At 41.2% G+C, this 20,837-nt stretch overlaps 1 protein-coding gene across 1 annotated transcript in view; it reads left to right on the top strand.

Moving 5' to 3' along the window:
- MACROD2 (mono-ADP ribosylhydrolase 2) overlaps positions 1–20,837 on the top strand; it is a 1,323,621-nt gene that overhangs the window by 296,964 nt on the left and 1,005,820 nt on the right. The window contains exon 4 of the mRNA XM_065401494.1: positions 18,431–18,460. Coding sequence (XP_065257566.1) covers positions 18,431–18,460 — 30 coding nt within the window. The remainder of the gene's footprint in view (positions 1–18,430; positions 18,461–20,837) is intronic.

The raw sequence follows: 20,837 nt of genomic DNA, 5'->3' as shown, positions 1-20,837 counted from the left end.
TGGAAGGTTTGTTTTCCGAGCCTAATCTTGACGAATAGCTTAAATCTTAACGAGAACAGCAATATGGAGTCATTTTTCCCGTGTACCGGGATCTCCTACCCTGCACTGTCATCTAGTGCTTGGCTTGGATGACTACTGTACAGAATTGCTGTCTTCATCAGACTCATTCTCCTATTGGTTGAAATAAAACTTCATGAGGGGCGACTTCAGGAAGCTTGTAGAAGTGGAAACAGCTTGCATTCCACTGGTCTTTTTTCTACCCAGCCTCTTCCCTCTACTGTAGTCCTAGACCATAACCAGAAGCATGTTCCAGATAGGGGTGGGAGAATACATTATATTTCAATAGCCTCCCTTCTAACAAAGACCACCTGGGACCTGAAACTGTAAGAGAACTTTCCTCACTCCACCCTCATGGTGTTGTTTCATCTGTGGTCTGGTCTGCTGCAGTAGCACAGTCCATATGGCCTGACTGTGGTGGTGGCAAGCCTCAGGATATCTGAGGGGTCTCCAGACAGTCAGTTGCAGCTGAGCTGCCACTTCCTGAAGAAGGGGCTATGGAAATTTTGGCCACCGTTGTGGTAATTGGGCCTACGGATTTACCCTAATTGTGAGCTCAATTGTGCAAAGTCACTAAAAGTTCATAAAATGTCACAATAATCTATCTTAACAAATGTTGATGGGCAAAGGTGCAAAAGGGAGGCAGCCAGACAGAATTAGTACAAACAAAAAGGCCTATTGATATAACTCAAGGACTCTGTTGAAATTATCCTTGGTAACAAGAGATGTGTGGGACTTGAAATCAATTGATGTGTCAGAAATTAAGCCTAATTGGTGAATAAAATAATCACTCCATTTTTGGATCCTTAAAAAAGGAGTCTTTGAGAGGACAATTGTTGAAATAGGCAGAAGAAAAAGCTGGCTGGCAACAACTGCTGGCTGTGAGATGGGTGAACAGAAAAGGAGCAAGCTTCACCATCATGACTGCCATCTCCACTGTCTCCGGGGACCCGGGGATCTACCGTGACACTGTTGGGTTGTTGTCATCCTAATCCTGAGAGATGTCCTAACCAGGCCAGAGAGAGAGAGGAATCTAGATGACATCATTGCCTCACTGTTTCAATACCAACCACCACCTATGATGTGAGACTGAGTCAGCACCTGCCCACGTATCCTTTTTCTTTCCCACTTTTTCTTCATTTCCCTATCCCTCTCCTTTTGCCTTCTGTCTAATAAGCAGTGATCCTGATTTTCTGTGATTAAAAAACCCCCAAATTCTCTGCTAAAAACCCATACAAATCCCTGTTTTTCCGGTATTAAAATGAAATATTGAACTTTAGTTTCCCTAGCCACAGTATATATAGGTATCAATCAGCTGGACACAATATTTTATTGATATATTCACAATTTTTAAGATGACAACGTGAGCCCCGCCACCTGGGGCTCACTGCTCAAGCCCCTCCCATTCTCCTGATTATCCAAATTTTTGATTATTTGATCTGGCTCCGGTCCCAATTAGATCAGATAATCAGAGTTCCACTGTACGTTTTTATTTGGTCACAAAATGTAAAAACTAATGATTCTCTGTAAAAACAAACAAACAAAAAACAAACTAAAAAAACCACCACAAATTCCGTGTTTTTCTGTGGCAAACGGATTTCTAGGATCCCTGCTAATAAGAGCCTGGCTTAGCTGGCCAATATGGTATATTTTGCAACACTGCTGTAAGCCTGTGACCAGAGAGGCAACTAAACCAATGTCTGGAGAGGTCGTGTACCCCATGGAAGAGAACTTTGTTGATTCCATGAGTGTTGGATACTCATGCATCATGAAGGCAAATTAATGAACCCCACTTCCAAACTTTCCTGCATCTCAACTCATCTTCGATTACGAATGACAATGAAAGAGTCTGAAAATGACTCTACAGCCCAGGGGTGCTAGGGCAGTAACCTAGGATATGGGAGATCCAGCTTCAATCCCTGCTTCAATGACTATTTAATTATTTATATACAGTGGATCAACTTTAACATGAAAGACATCAAGACCAGAATATCCCATAGGCCAGTGGCTAGGGCCCTCTCTGGTAAAGTGGGAAACCCAAGTTCAAATCCCTTCACAACAGGGAGATTGGGGAATGGAACCTGGGTCTCCCCCATCCCAGGTGACCTACCCACTGGGCTAAATATGATAAGGAGGCCTCCTCTCCTCTGGCCTTTTTGTGACTGCAGTGCGACAAATTGAAATGTTTTGATAATGTTGAAACTGTTTTGTTTAGACATTATTCAAACATTTGTATTTTGTGGTTCTGCCGAAATGGTTCAGCAAACTCTATACAAATTCATGAATAGTTTCAGGTCAGCCAAAACTGCATTTTTCAGCAAATAGTTTATTTTTTGCCTATTTCTAAGCAGTAGGCTGAGGGCAGCAGCTTGGGAGCTGGCTGAGAAGGAAAGGTCCAGAGGTCAGACAGCTTGAGAGCTGGGACAGAAAAGCTGAGAGTCGAGCAGAGTTGGCAGGGGGCCAGCAGTAGTTGCAGCAGGGAGATACAGGTCAGTGGTCTGCTGTCAGGAAGATACTAGAAAGGGGTATGGGACACAGTTGCTTGTATACCCACTACTGGTCTGCCAATAGGAAGGAATTAGAAACTGTTTTTTTCTTTTGTTGTACCTCTTGAAGAGTTGGTATTTTCACCTTGCATCTCATGCAGCCCTAGTAAAAGAAACTTCTGCTAGTCAAAGTAGATGAGAGCTTCAGGGAACCCACCCAGGTCTGGAGCTTGTAGAACCTAGTGTATGGAGTGCCTACAGTGCTTGCCTCTGAGCTTGTGTTATGCAGAGCACCCTGCCAGATATCTGGGAGGGATTAGTGTATCACTGCACTGGAGTTGCTTACAATAGTCAAATCTTTACAGCCTGTGACAGGTTGGATCACAGAAACCCCCCTGAGAGCTGCCAACTGATGTGCCAAGACTACCCCTGTTCCTGTTTTCCCTGCCAGCTCAGGACTCCAGCACCCTATCTTGCTGAGCCAGACACTCCCGTCTGTTCCAACACAGACCCAGGGTCTGAATTACTTGCCCCAAAGCTGCAGGTTTACCTGAAAACAGCTCACAGAAGTGTGCTTGTCTTTAGCACTCAGATGCCCAACTCCCAAATAAATAAACCCAAATAAATCCGTTTTACCCTGTATAAAGCTTATGCAGGGTAAACTCATAAATTGTTCACCCTCTATAACACTGATAGAGAGATATGTACAGTTGTTTGCTCCCCCAGGTATTAATACATCCTCTGAGTTAATTAATAAGTAAAAAGTGATTTTATTAAATACAGAAAGTGGGATTTAAGTGGTTCCAAGTAGTAACAGACAGAACAAAGTAAGGCACCAAGCAAAATAAAATAAAATGTGCAAATTTATGTCTAATCAAACTAAATACAGATAATCTAACCCTTAGAGATGTTTCAGTAAGTTTTTTCCTCAGACTGGACACCTTCCAGGCCTGGGCACAATTCTTTCCCCTGGTACAGCTCTTGTTCCAGCTCAGGTGATAGCTAGGGGATTCTTCATGATGGCTCCTCTCTCTTGTCCTCTTTGTTCTGTTCCACCCCTTTATATATCTTTTGCATAAGGTGGGAACCCTTTGTCCCTCTGGGTTTCCACCTCCCCTCATTGGAAAAGCACCATCTTAAAGATGGATTCCAGTTCAGGTGACATGATCACATGTCACTGCAAGACTTCATTACCCACTTGCCAGCACACACATATACAGGAAGGCTCACAGGTAAAATACAGCCATCTGCAGACAATGCTCCTGGTTAATGGGAGTCATCAAGATTCCAAACCACAATTAATGGCCCACCCTTTGCATAATTACAATAGGCCCTCAGAGTTATATTTTATCTTTCTAGTTTTAGATACAAGAGTGGTACATTTATACAAATAGGATGATCACACTCAGTAGATTATAAGCTTTGTAATGATACCTTACAAGTGACCTTTTGCATGAAGCGTATTCCGGTTACATTATATTCATTTATTATCATGTTTTTCTAAACCATATAGACTGCACAACGTCACACAGCAGACTTTCTGGCAGTAGCTTGAAGAGGACTTTACCTTTCTACTATCAAAACTGTTACTAAGCAGTAACAGGAAATCTAAGGGCTTGTAGTCAATTTTGGGAAAGGCTGAATCCCTCACTATCTGTTGTGCTTTCTAATGGTCAAACAGCCAAGAGTGTCTTCCTCGTGAGTATGCTGCAACCTCTACTTTAGGAACCAGAATGAGATCAGTAATATAAAGTTTAAACCAGGACTCTTTTTATGAATTACATGACAAGATGGCTCCTATAGACTAAGCACACAGATGCTGAGTGTTTCTGGATTGTGTGAGAATTCAAGGGACACCATCATAGGACCTAACTACATCAGCCACACCATCAGGGGCTCGTTCATCTGCACATCTACCAATGTGATATATGTCATCATGTGCCAGCAATGCCCCTCTGCCATGTACATTGGCCAAACCGGACAGTCTCTACGCAAAAGAATAAATGGACACAAATCTGACATCAAGAATTATAATGTTCAAAAACCAGTCGGAGAACACTTCAATCTCCCTGGACACTCAATAACAGACTTAAAAGTGGCAATTCTTCAACAACAAAAACTTCAAAAACAGACTCCAACGAGAAACTGCAGAACTGGAATTAATTTTCAAACTGGACACTATCAAATTTGGCCTGAATAAAGACTGGGAGTGGATGGGTCACTACAAAAACTAATTTTCCCCCTGCTGATACTCACACCTTCTTGGCAACTGTCTGAAATCGGCCACCTTGATTACATTGAACACATTAGCACTACAAAAGTGATTTTTCCTCCCTCCTTGTCAACTGTTGAGAATAGCCCACTTCCACCTTAATTGAATTGGCTTGTTAGCACTGACCCCCCACTTGGTAAGGCAACTCCCATCTCTTCATGTGCTGTGTATTTACAACTCTACTGTATTTTCCACACCATGCATCTGATGAAGTGGGTTTTAGCCCACGAAAGCTTATGCCCAAATAAATTTGTTAGTCTCTAAGGTGCAACAAGGACTCCCCGTTGTTTTTTCAAAATGGGAGAGGCATTCTTGTAATTACATGATTAATTTTAAATAAACAGTACCTCAATATACTACACGATCAGTACTTAAGTAGATGTCAGAGGGGCTAAAATTATATTTAAACTCCAGTCTACTGGAGATCCATCATAACAATCATTACTATAAAAAAGAAAATTACTTCGCTGTAAATCTTGTTTTCTGAAGGTGTATAATAGCTGTGATACCTCCACTCTTATGCCCCCACCTCCTTTGCAGGATTAAGGAATTTCTATTTTTGTATGTGTACTCTTTGATATCTTCAGCTTTTGCTATTAAAAACAGCGGATCCTTGAGATGCTAGAGACTGTCCATGTTCCACACAGTTCACCCTGCTCAGGCATTGGCTGACAACAAGACAGTCCTATGTGACTCCCTTAGGTCACATGCATGGAGCTTGAACCCAAGAATGGGCATCTTTCACAACTACCAATGTTGAAGAAGAAGAAATATAGGTTATTCTACTTAACAGTTCTTTCAGTCCATCAATGGTTCAGTTTATTTTTAAATGTGATAATAGGTCACCTACTGTTGACTTCAGCACAGATTGTCTCTCAGATTTCCACTACATATACAGTGAAAATTGAAATTACATTTTCTTCTGCAGTATAAAACTGAAGTGGACTGTGATTAATTTCTTATATTACTCCTTTAAAGTGGAATAAGCTTCCACATGATCTTATAATAAATAGAATTTTGTTCCTTTAAAGATTAATTGCAAAACTGTAATACTGAACATTTCAGATGATTGTGTTAGTAACAGTTGACAATGGATTTTTGTATGTTTATCTAGTTTCAAGAATGCAGGTTCTTGCTACAATTGGAGGTGTATTTTGGAGTGCATCATTGGTGATTAGTCATCTGAAGAAACCAGTTTCTTTGTCTGGCACAGACCTGGCACACATTGCAATGTTTTTGATTGCTGAGAGGATATCCCACCGGTGTGCAGGACTGAACTTGTTTATAAAACCTTGCAGGAACAGTTGCAGGTTCTCTATAAACAGTGATTTTTTTTTTTTTTTGAAATGTGATAGGTTCCTCACAGATGTAGATTGACAGGTCTTTGCCCTAAAGAGTTTACAATCTAAATTGAAAAGATAGGCAGTGACAGAGGACAGGAATATATCTCATACAATACTGAGGTGAAGTTTGGCAGGCATCTTCTCACAATTCTCCCCCTTCTCTTTTTGTGCTTCCTCTTGCTTTCTGTCCCCTATCCTGTCCTAGGTCCCTATCTTCCTGCCCCAATTCCCAGTCATACACCTTACACTGGAAAGATTCTTATCATGAGGGGGATAAGCAAAAAAAGTGAAGAGCCATTCAAGGCATGCTATTAATAGTCCCACATTCCTGGAATATCTAAAGAATATCTAAATCCTGGTCCCACTGGAGTTTTGTTATTCACTTCAGTTGGGCCAGAATTTCACCCAAAGAATCTGCAAGGAGTGGAGGAGAAGGGATATCCTAGCCTCTTCTGCTCCTGACTCCCAGTCCTGGTGGTTGCACTGTAGCTCCTTCTGTTGATCTGCTGCTGCTTCCATGGGGCCAAAGGGGAGGAGTTTCCAGTGCTCTGCAAGTGTGGTGGTGGTGGGGGGGTGTGTGTCACACCCCTCCTACCTCAAGGTGTTATGCTGATGCAGGTAGTGTTGGATGAGATTATGGTAGGTAGTTTTATTTGAGGAAAAACCCAGAATTATTAACTGCTTTGTTGATTGAGGCATGCCTTTCGTCTGTCTGATGGTTTTTAACATGACTGGTGTAATTTTGGTACTTAAAATTTAAAATTTGGTATTTTGATCAGAAATTGTGCATAGTCCACAGCCCTGGGATAAATATGGGGTATTGCCACTTTGCACATTTGTCTATGGAGGTAGGGGAAGGGGTTGTAATATTGTAGATGAGCCATTCCTTTCAGGGAAGAGACATAATATCATCTAGAGGGGCGAGGCACCCATGCAAGAAGATGATCTACTTCTCTACACTAAAAAGGACCCCTTTAAAGATTCTTGGCTTCACACATACTTTATTTATAATTGGGTGCAAGTAAATACTATGAGCTGTTGGAACCTTATATTGGATAACCACACATTTGTTGTTAAGACTGTTAAATATTTCCCCAGTATATTTGTGGTCTGTCCTTTAATGAAGTCCTGCATATCTTGTCATTACATTCTATTCACAAGGTGGCATCTGGTGTAGTGTTTGTTTTTAATTGTAAATGTTAAGCATTTTGTGAGCAGGATTTGTTAAAATTTTGTTTTGCATTTCACTAAATTTCATCCTTGAAATAAGGATCTCACTGATTTTTTTTTTGTCTTTGTAAATAAAAGCTTCTCTTTCGTGATATAAATTAGATAATCTACAGCTGTCCTGATGAAGCAGCAGCAACAAAATAATTCATGTTTAAGGCCCTAATTATGTGTTTTCACATACTTTAGTAGTGACTGAATTTGTCTGCTGATGGCACCAGTGTATGCTTCAGGGCAATCAGTTTTCCATTTTTTTTCTTAATGAGCCAGAATTTCTTCTTGCAAGATCAACTTTTTTCTCAGATCAAATTTGGGTAGTCTTAGTGGATTGTAAACCAGGCATTTAAACAGGATTACTGGGATTAGTTGACCTGATAAAGAGAAAAATATAAAGAAGACTTGACTGAGGTGTCCAAAATTATGAAGGGTATAATAAACTCATTAGTTCTTCTTTTTTTCTTAGACGCATAATAAAAGACAAATGATTTATTAGATTAAAATAATTGCTGGTGATTTTAGAACAAATAAAAGTAAATACTATTTTGCACATTTTCCAATTGACATGTGAAATTCATTGCAGCAAGAGGTGAGAGTGACATACTTTGGCAGAATTATAAAAAAGGGCTGGATAATTTTGACCAGTAATAACACTTTTGTCTGTAAATTAAAATGAAGGAAATCTGTATAATCCCCACCCTGGAATTGATGTTACTGTTAATATGACAAGCATGTTTAGGTAACTTCTCACTTTGGTATCTGGGTGCACTTTACATGGTTTAAAATGTGAGGTTTTCCTTTCACTCAGATTGAGCAGCTAAGGATGGTGGTGGTGAGGGTTCTGCTTTCCATCTCTCATCCTCCATTTTAGGGATTCTTGCTTCTCTCCCCCACCCTGGACAGTTTATTTTGACTCTCCTCCTTCTGGTACATCTCCAGTTTGCGTTTCTGGGTGTCTTGTGTTACAGACACACACACTCTCACCTCATAACTCCTGTTGCTTCCACCTCCTGCAGCCCTCCTGTCTTCCTGCCTCATCCTAAACTGCTGTAGCACTTTTCGTTTTAGAGCTATGGCAAGAGGAGCATGGCTTTCCACTCTGTTTCCCTGTGTCACATGCACACAGAGTTCTGCTACATCTGAGGCTTCAAGTATATCTCTAGCAGTAGTGAGCAGGCATTCAAAGAGGCCGAGTGCAATGTCTTGGGTTCAGCCAGTGAGAATAGCATCTGAAAGTAGGGAGTGACTTGGAAGCTACTCCATTTCTCAAGCATTCCACCTAGCAGGTGGTTGGCAGAGTGCTGAGTAGGAACAGTGCCAAAGTCACCTGCTTATCAGGGCAGGATTTGCCTATCCAAAGACAGAGAGGAAGATGCAAGGCCATGTTTATAGCCCTGCAATCCCTGTAACAGTGGAACCAATTCAAATGCCTAGAAATAGGCCTGGGTTGTCTTTCCTGGTTTGTAGATTACTTTTTCTGCTTTGGTCATTGTGAAAACCCTTCCGTCGTCTGTCTTTGAGTGTAAGAATTTGACCATATTCTCAAATATTTCCTCCTCAAATGTTGCATCATAATTATACTTGAACAACTCAGTGCATTACTGCCCTTCAGTTCTTGCACTGCTGTACCTAGCCTGTACCAATTGAACTGATTGGAGCTGAATTTAGACTAATAGGGAGCTTCACTTGATTGCACAAGGCAGCATAGAGGAAAGTATAGTGCCTATTATGCCATTATTACAATTCAGGGGTAAACTCATCTTGTTTGGAGCCTTCCCAGTCTTGAGAGGCTTAATAGCTAAATTAATTTCCTAGCGGGATCTGGGTCGGACGAAGGAAGCACCTTAATCATTAATTGAGGTGAAATTAATTTGTATTTTAATATCAAGGAGAGACTGACTGAAGCTGATGCTTTGGGAGGAGTAAAGATCCATATAAAACTCCTGGAAGATCTTATTAATTCCAAGACAAAGTCATAGATACCTTTCCCCTTCCATCTATAATCTTAAGTAAAACTCTGCAGGCTCTTAATACATAGGGTAGACGTTTTCTAGCCTTTTAAGAACATTACCATAAGCCCACTGTATTTATTCATTTATCTATTGGAATTTCTCTGGCATGCAACACCAGAGCAAATGGGTCTCATATTTACCATAGAAATAAGAGACAGAAAGATACATGCTTGATCTTCTAGTCTATCTACCTGCCAATTCAGGAAATGGATTTATGGCACAACACTTACTTATAACTAGTCATTCCAATTTAACAATCCCCTCAGCCATCTGCTCTGCAATTTGGTTACAGAATATGAGGTAACTGTAGCTGTTTTCCAACAGAGAATAGATTTCTCTGTGTACCACATGGTTTGTCTGTTTTTTTTTTCTTTCCACTTAGATAGGAAGCATGGCCTTGTGAGTCTGGTTTTGTCTGTGCCACCTGCCACTCTTCAAACAGGACTACATTAAGGAGAACTAGGAACGTTTTAGTTCACATCTGCAGCATCCACATGGGGGAGTTACAGTGAAGCACTTTGGTGCACCCTTCTATTTAGACAGCCCTTAATCTGAACTGTGGGGCAGTGAGTGTAGACAAGCCCTATGTTAGATGTGACATGATATTACATGGACAGCAAGTAATCATACATCATATCAGGCAGGAGGGAGAGTTTTAGTTTTTTAATGCTTTGAGGTTTCTTGTTTTTGCAAGTTACAAATCATAATAGTTTTATGATTTTTAAAAATTAATATAGATATTTTAGTTTGTGAGAGCTCCTCAGATGAAACATACTGTAGAAGTGAGAAGTAAAAAGTGTTATCAGGGACAAAATAAACTATTTTGATGGTAGAAAGCTGAGACATCAATGTCTGCAATGACTGTTGTTTCCCAAGTCAGAAATTTTGGCATATTGGATCACAGTCAAGTCTGGAAAAAGTGCTTAATTCCAGACACATTTTTTTATATTTAAAAAAAAAAATCAGATTTGTTTTTAAATCGCCAGATGGAATGAGAGCTCTTGCTCGTTGAGATGGAGACTTTTTCAGATATTTACCAAAACTTACAAAGAGCATTAATGTGAAGTCTGAAAGGGTGTGTCAGTGGAGCAGAGTATGAAATTTTAAGGAAACTAGAGTCAACATATTGGCTGCTTAGTGAGGAGTTACAACTGAAAGAGGGAATTCTGTTGTAATGGCAATGTAGTAACATGTAGCAGTTTATTGGTTTAAGATATGTTGGAACATTAGAACTAGAAAACATGTTAGTTATCTGCTTATTAGGCGTCATGGTGAAGCCTAGTAACGGCATCATTGTGTTTAGTGGATCTTGTTAGTAGAACCCTATAGCTCCATACAGAGGCTGGGTGCAACCAGCTGCCTAGGGAGAGTTGAACATCTGGCATACCTGGGAGGCTGTGAATTTACATAATACATAATGCAGAGAAGAATTCATGGTTCATTGTGACCCTAATCTCCATGTATAAGAATACATAAATCTATGTTTAAAGTTCTTCAGTCAAACTGCTTCTCTCTCCAACGTGGCTTGAGAAACTGCTTTTCTCAATATCTTAACCTCACCAACATATTTCAATTCTTCAGGGAAAATTGCTCCCTCTAGCAGTGTGGTCTCTGTCAGTCAAAAAGCTGGGGATTGGAATCTTTTTGTCTCTGTAGACAAAGGGCAGCCATTTTTAAACTTATTACATTCAAAAGGAGCTTCTGCTCAAGAGACCATAGGGAAGCCAATGTGTTATCCATGGGCGCACTTCCCCACTCAAGTGCCATAAGCAGTTAGTCAACCTAAGGATAATGTACACAGTCAATACCTACAAACAGCATGAAAAACAGACACTATAACTGCTCCCCAATATGTAAACAATACAGGTTCAGCCTGAGAGTGATTGAAAACCCCCATGGACAAAATAGCTGCAGGTAGGAAAGATGAAAAACAGCCTGATAGAGAGAGGCATTGTCCAACACCATCTGAAATGATGTGATTTCTGCTAAGCTATTGTCACTTTCCTCTGTTATGTATTTGAAAGTATCTATACACTTTCATAGCAGTTTGATTGCTTGTGATCTTCCTTATATTTAAAGCTTCTGAAAATTTCTTTCAGTTTTCAGGGCATGTGAGAAAAAAGTCTAAGTAATAGAGAAAACAGTGGCTGGATATGTCTCTTTTTCTGGCATATTTGGGGAGGGGGGGTGTTCTTCCAGTGATGTTCCCTGTGTGTATTCTACACGTGTACACATATACACCATGTGCCTGAGTCTGGAGCTTTTTAGTAACCAGTGTCAATTGGTCTGCACACGCACGGTAGATCTCGTCATGCTCCAGAGGGTATAAAGGGCAGTGCAGGCCAACAACTTTCCAGTTCCTTCTTATAGCCTCAAGCCTGAATCCTCTCTGTCTGCTTTATCTTCCTCTATTTTTAATACCTGTAAATACAATTTGTAACTAGTTTTTAGTACTTTTTGTAGTTTAGACTTTGTGTTTGTAGTGTTTTTCTATTAGTATAGTTAGATTAGTTCTTCCTGCCCCAGAGATCTTCTCCCTGTGGAGAGGGATGATGCCAAGAGTCTTAGAGTTCAAGAACTGTGTCTCCTGCCCCCGTTCCTTCTCCATTAGCGATGAACTCCAGCTCTGCCTTTATTGCTTTGGTGAGGCTCACGTCTCCACTGAGTGCAGTATCTGCTGCTTCTTCCCTCTCCAAACTCATGAGGGAAGAGAGCTCAGTCAAAGGAAGCCCTTCATGGAGCAGTCTGAGGCTCTTCTTGAATGCAAGCTGGAAAGACCACTCCCCGCTCCCCCCGCCAAACTGCCAACAGCACCCCTCCGAGCACAAGTTCTGGAGAAGAGGCTAAAACTCTTAAGCCTAAGAAACCTACTCACAAGAGTAGGGGACATGACTATGGACATAAGGACAGATCCCCATCCAGATCTGCTCTAAGAAAAAGGATCCCTCCCCATCTTGGTCAAAGTGAATCCTCGCATGTGGATCCTAAGGAGTTCAGAATGCAGAAACCTACCATTCAAGAAGGAAAAGCATAAAGGAAGAAGGATCTGATGGTACTGATTCCAGCTCCATCATACAAGCCAAAAGATCAGTAGCCACCAATTGGTGGCCACTGGCCCCATCTGTGTGTTCCATGCTGGGACCCTATTTAATGGTTCCCACATACTCTGTGTGGTATTCTCTGAGTACTAGACCATCAGATACCCCAGATCCACCAGTACCCTCTTCAAGAAGTCCCCAAATGCTGGGAAGGACTGAAATGTTTACCTTGCTGGAAGATATTTTCCCTCTTTCCTACCCACAATCTCCTCTTTTATTGGGCCTGGCTTTCCTTACAGACATTCCTATGCCCTGAAGAAACCACCTTGTGAAGAAGATAATCATCTCTTACTGCATCCACAACTCAGAACATCTTTCCACCAGTACTGCTAGTAGAGCAGGTGCCTATTATTTCATCGAGCGAATCTGATGCTCCAGATGAGCCTTCCCTCTGTCCCTGTCCTCTCCCCCCCGAGGGAGATAAGCCTGGCAGAAACCACAGGAGATTTTAGAATCATCTGTCTCCTTCAGAATATGGCTACCCAGGGGACCATTGGTACTCTATGCCTTGGGGTGCTTAAGGCATACTCCTGCCTCTTGTGCCCCTATCCCAAAGAAGGCTGAAAAACAACATTTCATGCATAGTTTTGATTCACTTATCCAGTGTCCAAATCTTTAGCGGTGCAAGCAGCAACAGACAGGTCAGCACACAGCACCCTAAGACTGTCCCAACTGACAAAGGCACTACATGCCTCGACCTTTTGGGGAGGGAAAATATTTTCATTGGCTAGTCTCCAATTCAGAGTTGCTAACTACCAGGCACTGGTAACAAAATACGATTTGCCAGAAGCTGGGATTGGGTGACAGGGCATGGATCACTTGATGATAACCTGTCTGTTCATTCCCTTTGGGGCACCTGCCATTGGCCACTGTCAGAGGACAGGATACTGGGCTTGATGGACCTTTGGTCTGACCCAGTATGGCCGTTCTTATGTTCTTCTGAATTATTAAAAATTTCTAGACTTTAAAGACAAACTTCCTCAGGAAGACAGGGTCCCAATCTAAGCCTTCATTGAAGGGAATTTCAGGATTTGTTGCAGAAGTTCTGTGATTATTGAGTCAGGGAGCACAAACAATGCCATGTGACTTCCCTAAGTAAGGCAGATCAAATTTAGAATGTTAAGTTCCATCCATATTTGTAAAATATATTAATGTATACATTTGAATAATGAATATATTTTGACAACTTAAGATCTCCTTGCTGATAATCCACGGCCAGAAAGAGACTAAACTTGCTTAAATTGTTTCCTCCAAATTATTTGCACGTCTGTGTTTTCTATGTTTTGGGAGGAATGCTGGTGTTTAGCGTGAAGGCTGATTGCATTGGTCAGAACAGGCATGCACTAATGGGACTTCTGCAGTTGTCCTGTAACTGCTGATCATTTATTTCTTGAGCATGGAATAAAGGCACAGTCCTGTAAGGTGCTGAGCATTTTCAGCTCCCATCAATTTCAGAGGACCATTAGGGCCTTAAGCACCTCACTGGGGCTTGGTCCAAAACCCAATGGACAGACTCATGTTTTTTGATGTGAAGGATTATTCCTTAGGGATTAATCTGAGTCTAGGAAACTCGCTTTTTACTTCTGACATGATGGTACCAAATCTAAAACTCAGGAGCTGAAAGGTCCTCTTCAGGACCAAAATCTGCTGTCTGTACCCAGGCAAACTCCCACTGACTTCAATGGGAGTTTGCTAGTGAGGAATGCTAGTAAGGAATGCAGGATCATGTTCTACCAGCATGTGTAAATAAGTGCCTACAGTACAGGCTGCCTGAATTGTGTGCTAGACACACAAGGTGGGTGAGATAATATCTTTTATTGGACCAACTTTTGTTGGTGAGAGAGACAAGCTTTTGAGCCACACAGAGCTCTTCTTCAGGCAATTTGTGTGCTGTCACTTGGCTTGATGTAAATGGGCACACATTTAAAGGCATATTTCTAGATGTGCATTATAACCAGATTTTGAAAGTGAAAACTGGGGAACTTGCTATGGGCTGGAGATTGCAGAGAGCAATTTTAGCAAAGGTCAGGGAAGTGGACTCAGAAGGGTAGCTTTGGGAGGGAACAGGGGGCAGGAAGTCCCTAGCTCTCACTGTCTCTTCTTAGGCTTTGTCTTCACTACCCGCCGATCCGGCGGGTAGCAATCGGTCTATCGGGGATCGACTTACCGCGTCTAGTGAAGACGCGGTAAAATCGATCCCTGATCGCTCTGCCGTCGACTCCGGAAATCCACCTCGGCAGGAGGCTGCAGCGGAGTCGGCGGCAGCGCGGCAGCGGTCGACTTTCCCGCGTCCTCACCGCTAGGTAAGCCGACCTAAAATACGCAACTTCAGCTACGGTATTCACGTAGCTGAAGTTGCGTATCTTAGGTCGGACCCCCGCTGTAGTGTAGACCTAGCCTTACAGTTTCTCATATACCTTCTCTCCCTATCATCTCTCTCATCGCAGAAGCAGACTCTTTCTTGTTCTCCCCAGGTCTGGTTAGAATCCTGTGCTCAGCTGTGGATGAGGGATGAGGCGATGAGGACAAGAATCATGGCTGCTGGCCCAGGCTGGATCAGTATCTGACTGCAGATGATGGTTGTGTGTACTTGTAGCGCCTAGGCTCAGTGAACTTCTGCTGTGTGTGTGACAGGAATGTCTCCAAGTCTCATGCAGGGTATGGTGGTTTTGTGGGTTGGAAAAGGCAGGCAGAGTGGCAAAATGTGAGAGTTCTGTCTGGGGTAAGAGGTCCTTAAGGTGCTGTCCGTGTCCTGAAGGGCAAAAACAGTAAAATGTTAATGAGTTACTACAGTAATTCAAGTAGTTGTATTCGATTGTGATACATTGTGGCCAAAATCTTTGTTTAAAATGGTTTTTACTATTATATTTTTATAATGCTAACTAGTGTGCTATGTTTTAATAAGTTCAACAAGTATTTGAAAGATTGTCAAGGAAGGAGGGGAATTTAATATGATCTAAGCAGATGGAGGTTGTGGTTTTGCAGAAGAAAATGTTAGCTGGATATCCTAGGAAACTTTCTAACAGTGAGGCTTATAAGATCTTGGGCAAATCTCCCAAGAGAAGTGTTTGAAGCCCCGGAACTTGAGTTCATTAAAACTAGAATGGACAAAGCGCTCTAATACACTTCAGAAAATAATCCTGCATTGCAGAACGATAGTATTAGATGATAGGGGCTTTTCTCTTGTTTTCAGCTTGTCTGCAGGGCCGGCTCCAGGCACCAGCCCACCAAGCTTGTGCTTGGGGCGGCACCTGGAGGGGGGCAGCGCGACGCTCCGGCCGCCGGGGAGAGCGGGGCCACGGCCGGGCTCGCCGCCCTCCCCCCGGCTCCGGCCGCCCTCCCCCCCGGCGCCCTCCCCCCGGCCGCCGGGGGGAGAGCGGAGCCGCCCTCCCCCCGGGGCTCCGGCCGCCCTCTCCCCCCCCCCCCCCCCCGCTGGGGCGGCAAAAAAGCCAGAGCCAGCCCTGCTTGTCTGATTTTACATTTGTGCTTGTTTCCGCTTATACATGTATTGATTAATGTTATTGCAGCGAGAGTTGATATTGACTATTAAAGTAGTTTGGAAGCTGCTAAAAAGTAAAGGATACATCAGCTGTTTGCATTTCATGGAATTCTTCAAGTCATGCTTTTCTTAGGTATTGCATTGAAATTCAGTGAACATAGGAGGTGGTAAAAATATGTGGATCAAAGCCTCCTGCTAATCTTTGCAATATATTTCATTTTATCTTTTCAAAGGAACTTGTATAGGGCTACAGTTGTGTTACCTGCTAGTATTTTTCAAATGATACCCATAAGACTAAAGGATTCTTGCTGTGGTACGATAACAGTAAATAACAATAACAGGACATTTTTCTTTTCTTTTTTTAAAGAGGCATTTGTGTTAGTTACTAAATACACTATTTTATGAAAAACGTAGCTTGGCAATTGTAGAGTCAGGGAAAGCTGGCTGCTGATGGTATGACTGAAAGAGGATGTAAGAGATGTACAAGAGGACCCCAAAAGAGAAAAGAAGTAATGAAAAAGCAAACTAAATAGACAGTGTACAATATGAATTATTTAGATTGTTAAGATAAACCATCAACAAAATCTACCATATGGATTTGTGCTGTGTCAGAATTCAGAATTTGGTGATCATAAATTATTCCTACTAGTCCAGTAGTCATGGCTCCTATAGGAATAGCTTCTTTCAAATAGTAAAGCTCAGATACTAGAAAGAGATGCATGCAATACAACATATATTATATACTTTCCCATAGCTTTAGGGCTTATCTATATAGGGGCATTCAGGAAAATTAATCCAAATTAACTAAAGGGGTGAATATAAAATAGATTTGCTAAACCGCAATAAATCCCTGGGTGGACACTCTAATTCAGAATTAGGGCTTGTCTACATGGTCCCACAATGTGGATTAGAGGGATATGAATTGTAGCACACACTAATGTATTGCGCTGTAACTGTCCCATGTAGATCCCGCTAGTGTAAACTAAAAGGAACCTAGTTCATGTTAATGTAACCCTGGTTGAAACGGGACTATATTAACACAAACTAGGTGTCTTTTAGTTTGCACTAGCAGGGTCTATATATGGGGCAGTTACAGACATCACTTCAGTGCGTGCTGTAGCAGCTCACACCCCTGTAATCTGCACTGCAGGGCCATGTAGATAAATCCCCAAAGTGGCCTTAATTCAGTTTAGCTTAATTCACTCCCAAAGAAACCATGTGAAAAGCAGCTTCACTTTGGAAGTGACTTAAACCAAGTCAAATTAAGGCCATTTAAATTCTGAATCAGAGTTTCTATGTATGGTTTTAATGCAGTTTAACTAATCCACTTTAAATTCACATAAAAATTAATTCAGATTAACTTTCCTGAATATCCTTGTGTAGACAAGCCCTTAGGTTCTGGAGGAAGGAATGTTTTACAGTCTCACTCCTCCTTTGCTCATCAGTAAGATATGAAGGTTGGAGAGAAGTGCTTGTGCCTCTTCCCATTGATTAAATAATTAAGTAGAGTTTGAACCTTTATTTCCAGCTTTTCATCCACATTTTTATGCTAAGGGAACTTGCATTTCCCATGCAATTGTAGGATGAGTACTTCACTGAAGGGGGCAAGCTTATAGGCTTACCATTTCTCCATTCTTGTGCCCAAGTTGTGGAGGGACAATGAGTGGCTGCAGCCACACCAGCTTAATTTGAACAGCTGTCTTGAATAGCCTTATTCTGCAAATTACTGCTGTGCATAATTTATCCTTTGACTTGGACAGACAGCTGAATAGATACAGTAGAGCAGCATGTAAATATACTGGGTGAAATCATGACCCCACTGAAATCGATGTGAAAACTCCCATGGATTGTAATGGGACTAGCATTTCATTCACTGTGTTTTTACAGATGTCTGATTAGAGGATAATTTGCTCTTTACTAATTTTCATCCACAAAGGCCCTATGTCATAGAGACCCAGGAGAATGGGTCACAGAGGGCACCAAAGCCCATTTGCTGATCTCTAAACTGGCAAGGGGTTTTGCGCCTTTATTTGGTTGTCACAAAGGAATGTTGCATTATACAATTTCAGAAGTTTATGCAGTTTAAAAGTATTACTATTTTCATACATTGTTGTTAATTAAATTAATCTACAGGCCAAGAAGTGTTGCATGATATTTTACAAATAAAGATTTTGAGAATAATTTAGGTAAACATATTTTTTTAAAATATGAACCAATAATATCTTTGGACAAACAGATAAAAATGGAATAGTTTGAGTGAAAACCAGTAACTTTAATTGTTTTTGTTTTAATAGAATGTACATTCTATAATATGAACAATCAGTTTCAACAATTTTACACTATAAATATAAATTTGTACCTTATAAATAAATACTTTCCTGTTCTGTTTCATTTCATATTTAAATTTAATGCTAATTATTCTCCTTTTGCTTTTCCTAGCTAATTCCAGTCTTCTTGGAGGTGGAGGGGGTAAGTCTTTGTTTAACATTCTCCTTACTCTCAAAAACACTATGTATGCTCTGAACAAAAACAATATTCAGTAATGCCGATAACCACAATCACCACAGATCATCTTGTTTATGTATAATAAGTTCCAAATGTAAAACTACCTGAATGGAAAGAAAACCAGGTGAGCTTTTTATCCTTTACATACAGCCAGGAGGTTGTGACCATTCCTTTCAGATATGGACCTCGTAACTGTCACCCATGTCACCTCAAGCTTAGGCTGCTGTGCTGTGCTCTGTTTGGGCCACACCTTAGAGCCATTCAAAAACCAAAAACTCTTAAAATGGTGAGTTAATGAGGCACAAGCTTGTGAAGTGCATGACAGAGTTGCTTCTAATATTGTTCAGAAACACAATATTTGTTCCCTTTTAATACATGACATCATTTTGCTAATCATGTATTACTGTAGCCTTAAGAGCTTACAAGAGTTAACAGTTGAAAAAAATTATGCAGGATTAAATTTCAGCATTTCTCTTGCTCTCTCTCTTTTCTGTAGGAGAGGTGGGGGGAAAGGCTCCAAGCTAGAAATTTCACAATATAGTAGCTGTACGGACAGCTATTAATCTTTCCTGGCTAGAGTTAAAAGGATCCGATGATCACAGCCTACATATGCAATTGGAAAGGAAAGTATTCAGTAAAAAGATTGCTGTTGCTTTTGAGACTCAGAATGATAAAGCTTTGTTTGCACAACCTGAACAGTGTAAGCAACCATCATTCCTGATCCATGAAGAGTGGATTCTCATGTGAAAAAGTGCTTCAAAACTACATTGAGAGGGAGTTAGAAACATGAACAGATTTTTAGTCCAAATGCAGATCAGAATATAAACCTACAATGAAGAGTTCTCTAATAATTTTCCGGCCAAGTTAATCTGTTTCTATTTCTTTGAGGCAGTTTGTGATGCACCAAATTTGGTTTTATTATTTGTATTACTATAGTGCCTTGTGTCCTGCCCAAGGTAATCCCTCAACAGTGATGGATATACAAAAGGTGAGGTTACTATACCATCTCTTAAGTATTTATTCCCATTTGATAACTTTAAAAGTCAGTGCAAATACTCACATTTCAGTCAGGTTTCTAGAGAAATGGTTATTGTAGAAAAGTTTTAGTTATTGACTTTCAGCAGTATTTATTCAGCTGGACTGTACTTCAGAAGTTGGTATCCTGTTACTGTGGCACCACAGAATGTAGCTTGTCCTCTTGGCTCAGTCTGACAGACAGGATGATGACTAGTCTCCAACTGGGATTTTTCTCGCTTTTCAGAGCAACCATCTCTGCTTTTCCAATTTGATTCCTGCTTGACTCAAAACCACACTCAGAAAGGTGACCTTTGCTACCACATCTTGATGCCATTTTTGTTTCTTAACCAAGAAGGTGAAAGCCACTTGCTCCAAAAAGGCAGACACTGCTCTGGAATCTAAAATAAACTTGAAAGGAAGTGAGGAAATTGGTTAGTAAAACTTCAGAAATTCAAAATGGAACCCCTCAGAACCATAAATCAAGGAGTTTTCCTGGTATTGGTGGATCTGAGGACACCCAGCTACAAATCCCCATCACTTACTCTCTCTAAAAGTACCTAGGGCTTGTGCTGAACAGATGGTCTTTCTAATAAGCTCTTTTCCATTCAGCCTGGAATCAGACCTGAGAATGTTGGTAAAGGTCATGTTGTTCACGTAGTGACACTCTCTCAAATGGGTTTGTGAGATTCCTTCTCTAGGTGACTAGTTTATTTGGCCACTCTCAGGACTGGGCCATCCAAATGGTATAGGAGTCACTAGCTTTGTTCAGTTTACTAGCAAACAAACAAGCAGCATCCTGGTTTCTGACTTCTCTTTATCCAACCAGAATACATACTGCCTTGGATAAGAATCTATCAGGGTGGGGAGTAAATGTGGATCCCTGCTGAACACAGGGAATATGGTCTCCAATGGAAAGATGATCCCTCACTCTCACAGATCTTGGGAGACAGACCTGTCCTCGCTTACAGACAACTCCCCAACCTGAAGCAAATACTCACCAGCAACCACACATCACTGAACAAAAACACTAACCCAGGAACCTATCCTTGCAACAAAGCCCAATGCCAACTCTGTCCACATATCTATTCAAGTGACATCATCATAGGACCTAATCACATCAGCCATACCATCTGTGGCTCGTTCACCTGCACATCTACCAATGTGATATATGCCATCATGTGCCAGCAATGCCCCTCTGCCATGTATATTGGCCAAACTGGACAGTCTCTACGCAAAAGAATGAATGGACACAAATCTGACATCAGGAATCATAACACTCAAAAACCAGTAGGAGAACACTTTAACCTGTCTGGTCACTCAATGA

This window comes from Emys orbicularis, chromosome 3 (genome assembly GCF_028017835.1).
Source record: "Emys orbicularis isolate rEmyOrb1 chromosome 3, rEmyOrb1.hap1, whole genome shotgun sequence".
In the NCBI taxonomy this organism is placed as follows: domain Eukaryota; kingdom Metazoa; phylum Chordata; order Testudines; family Emydidae; genus Emys; species Emys orbicularis.
The sequence above is the reverse complement of the archived record's forward strand: the minus strand, read 5'-3'. Positions and strand labels throughout refer to the sequence as shown.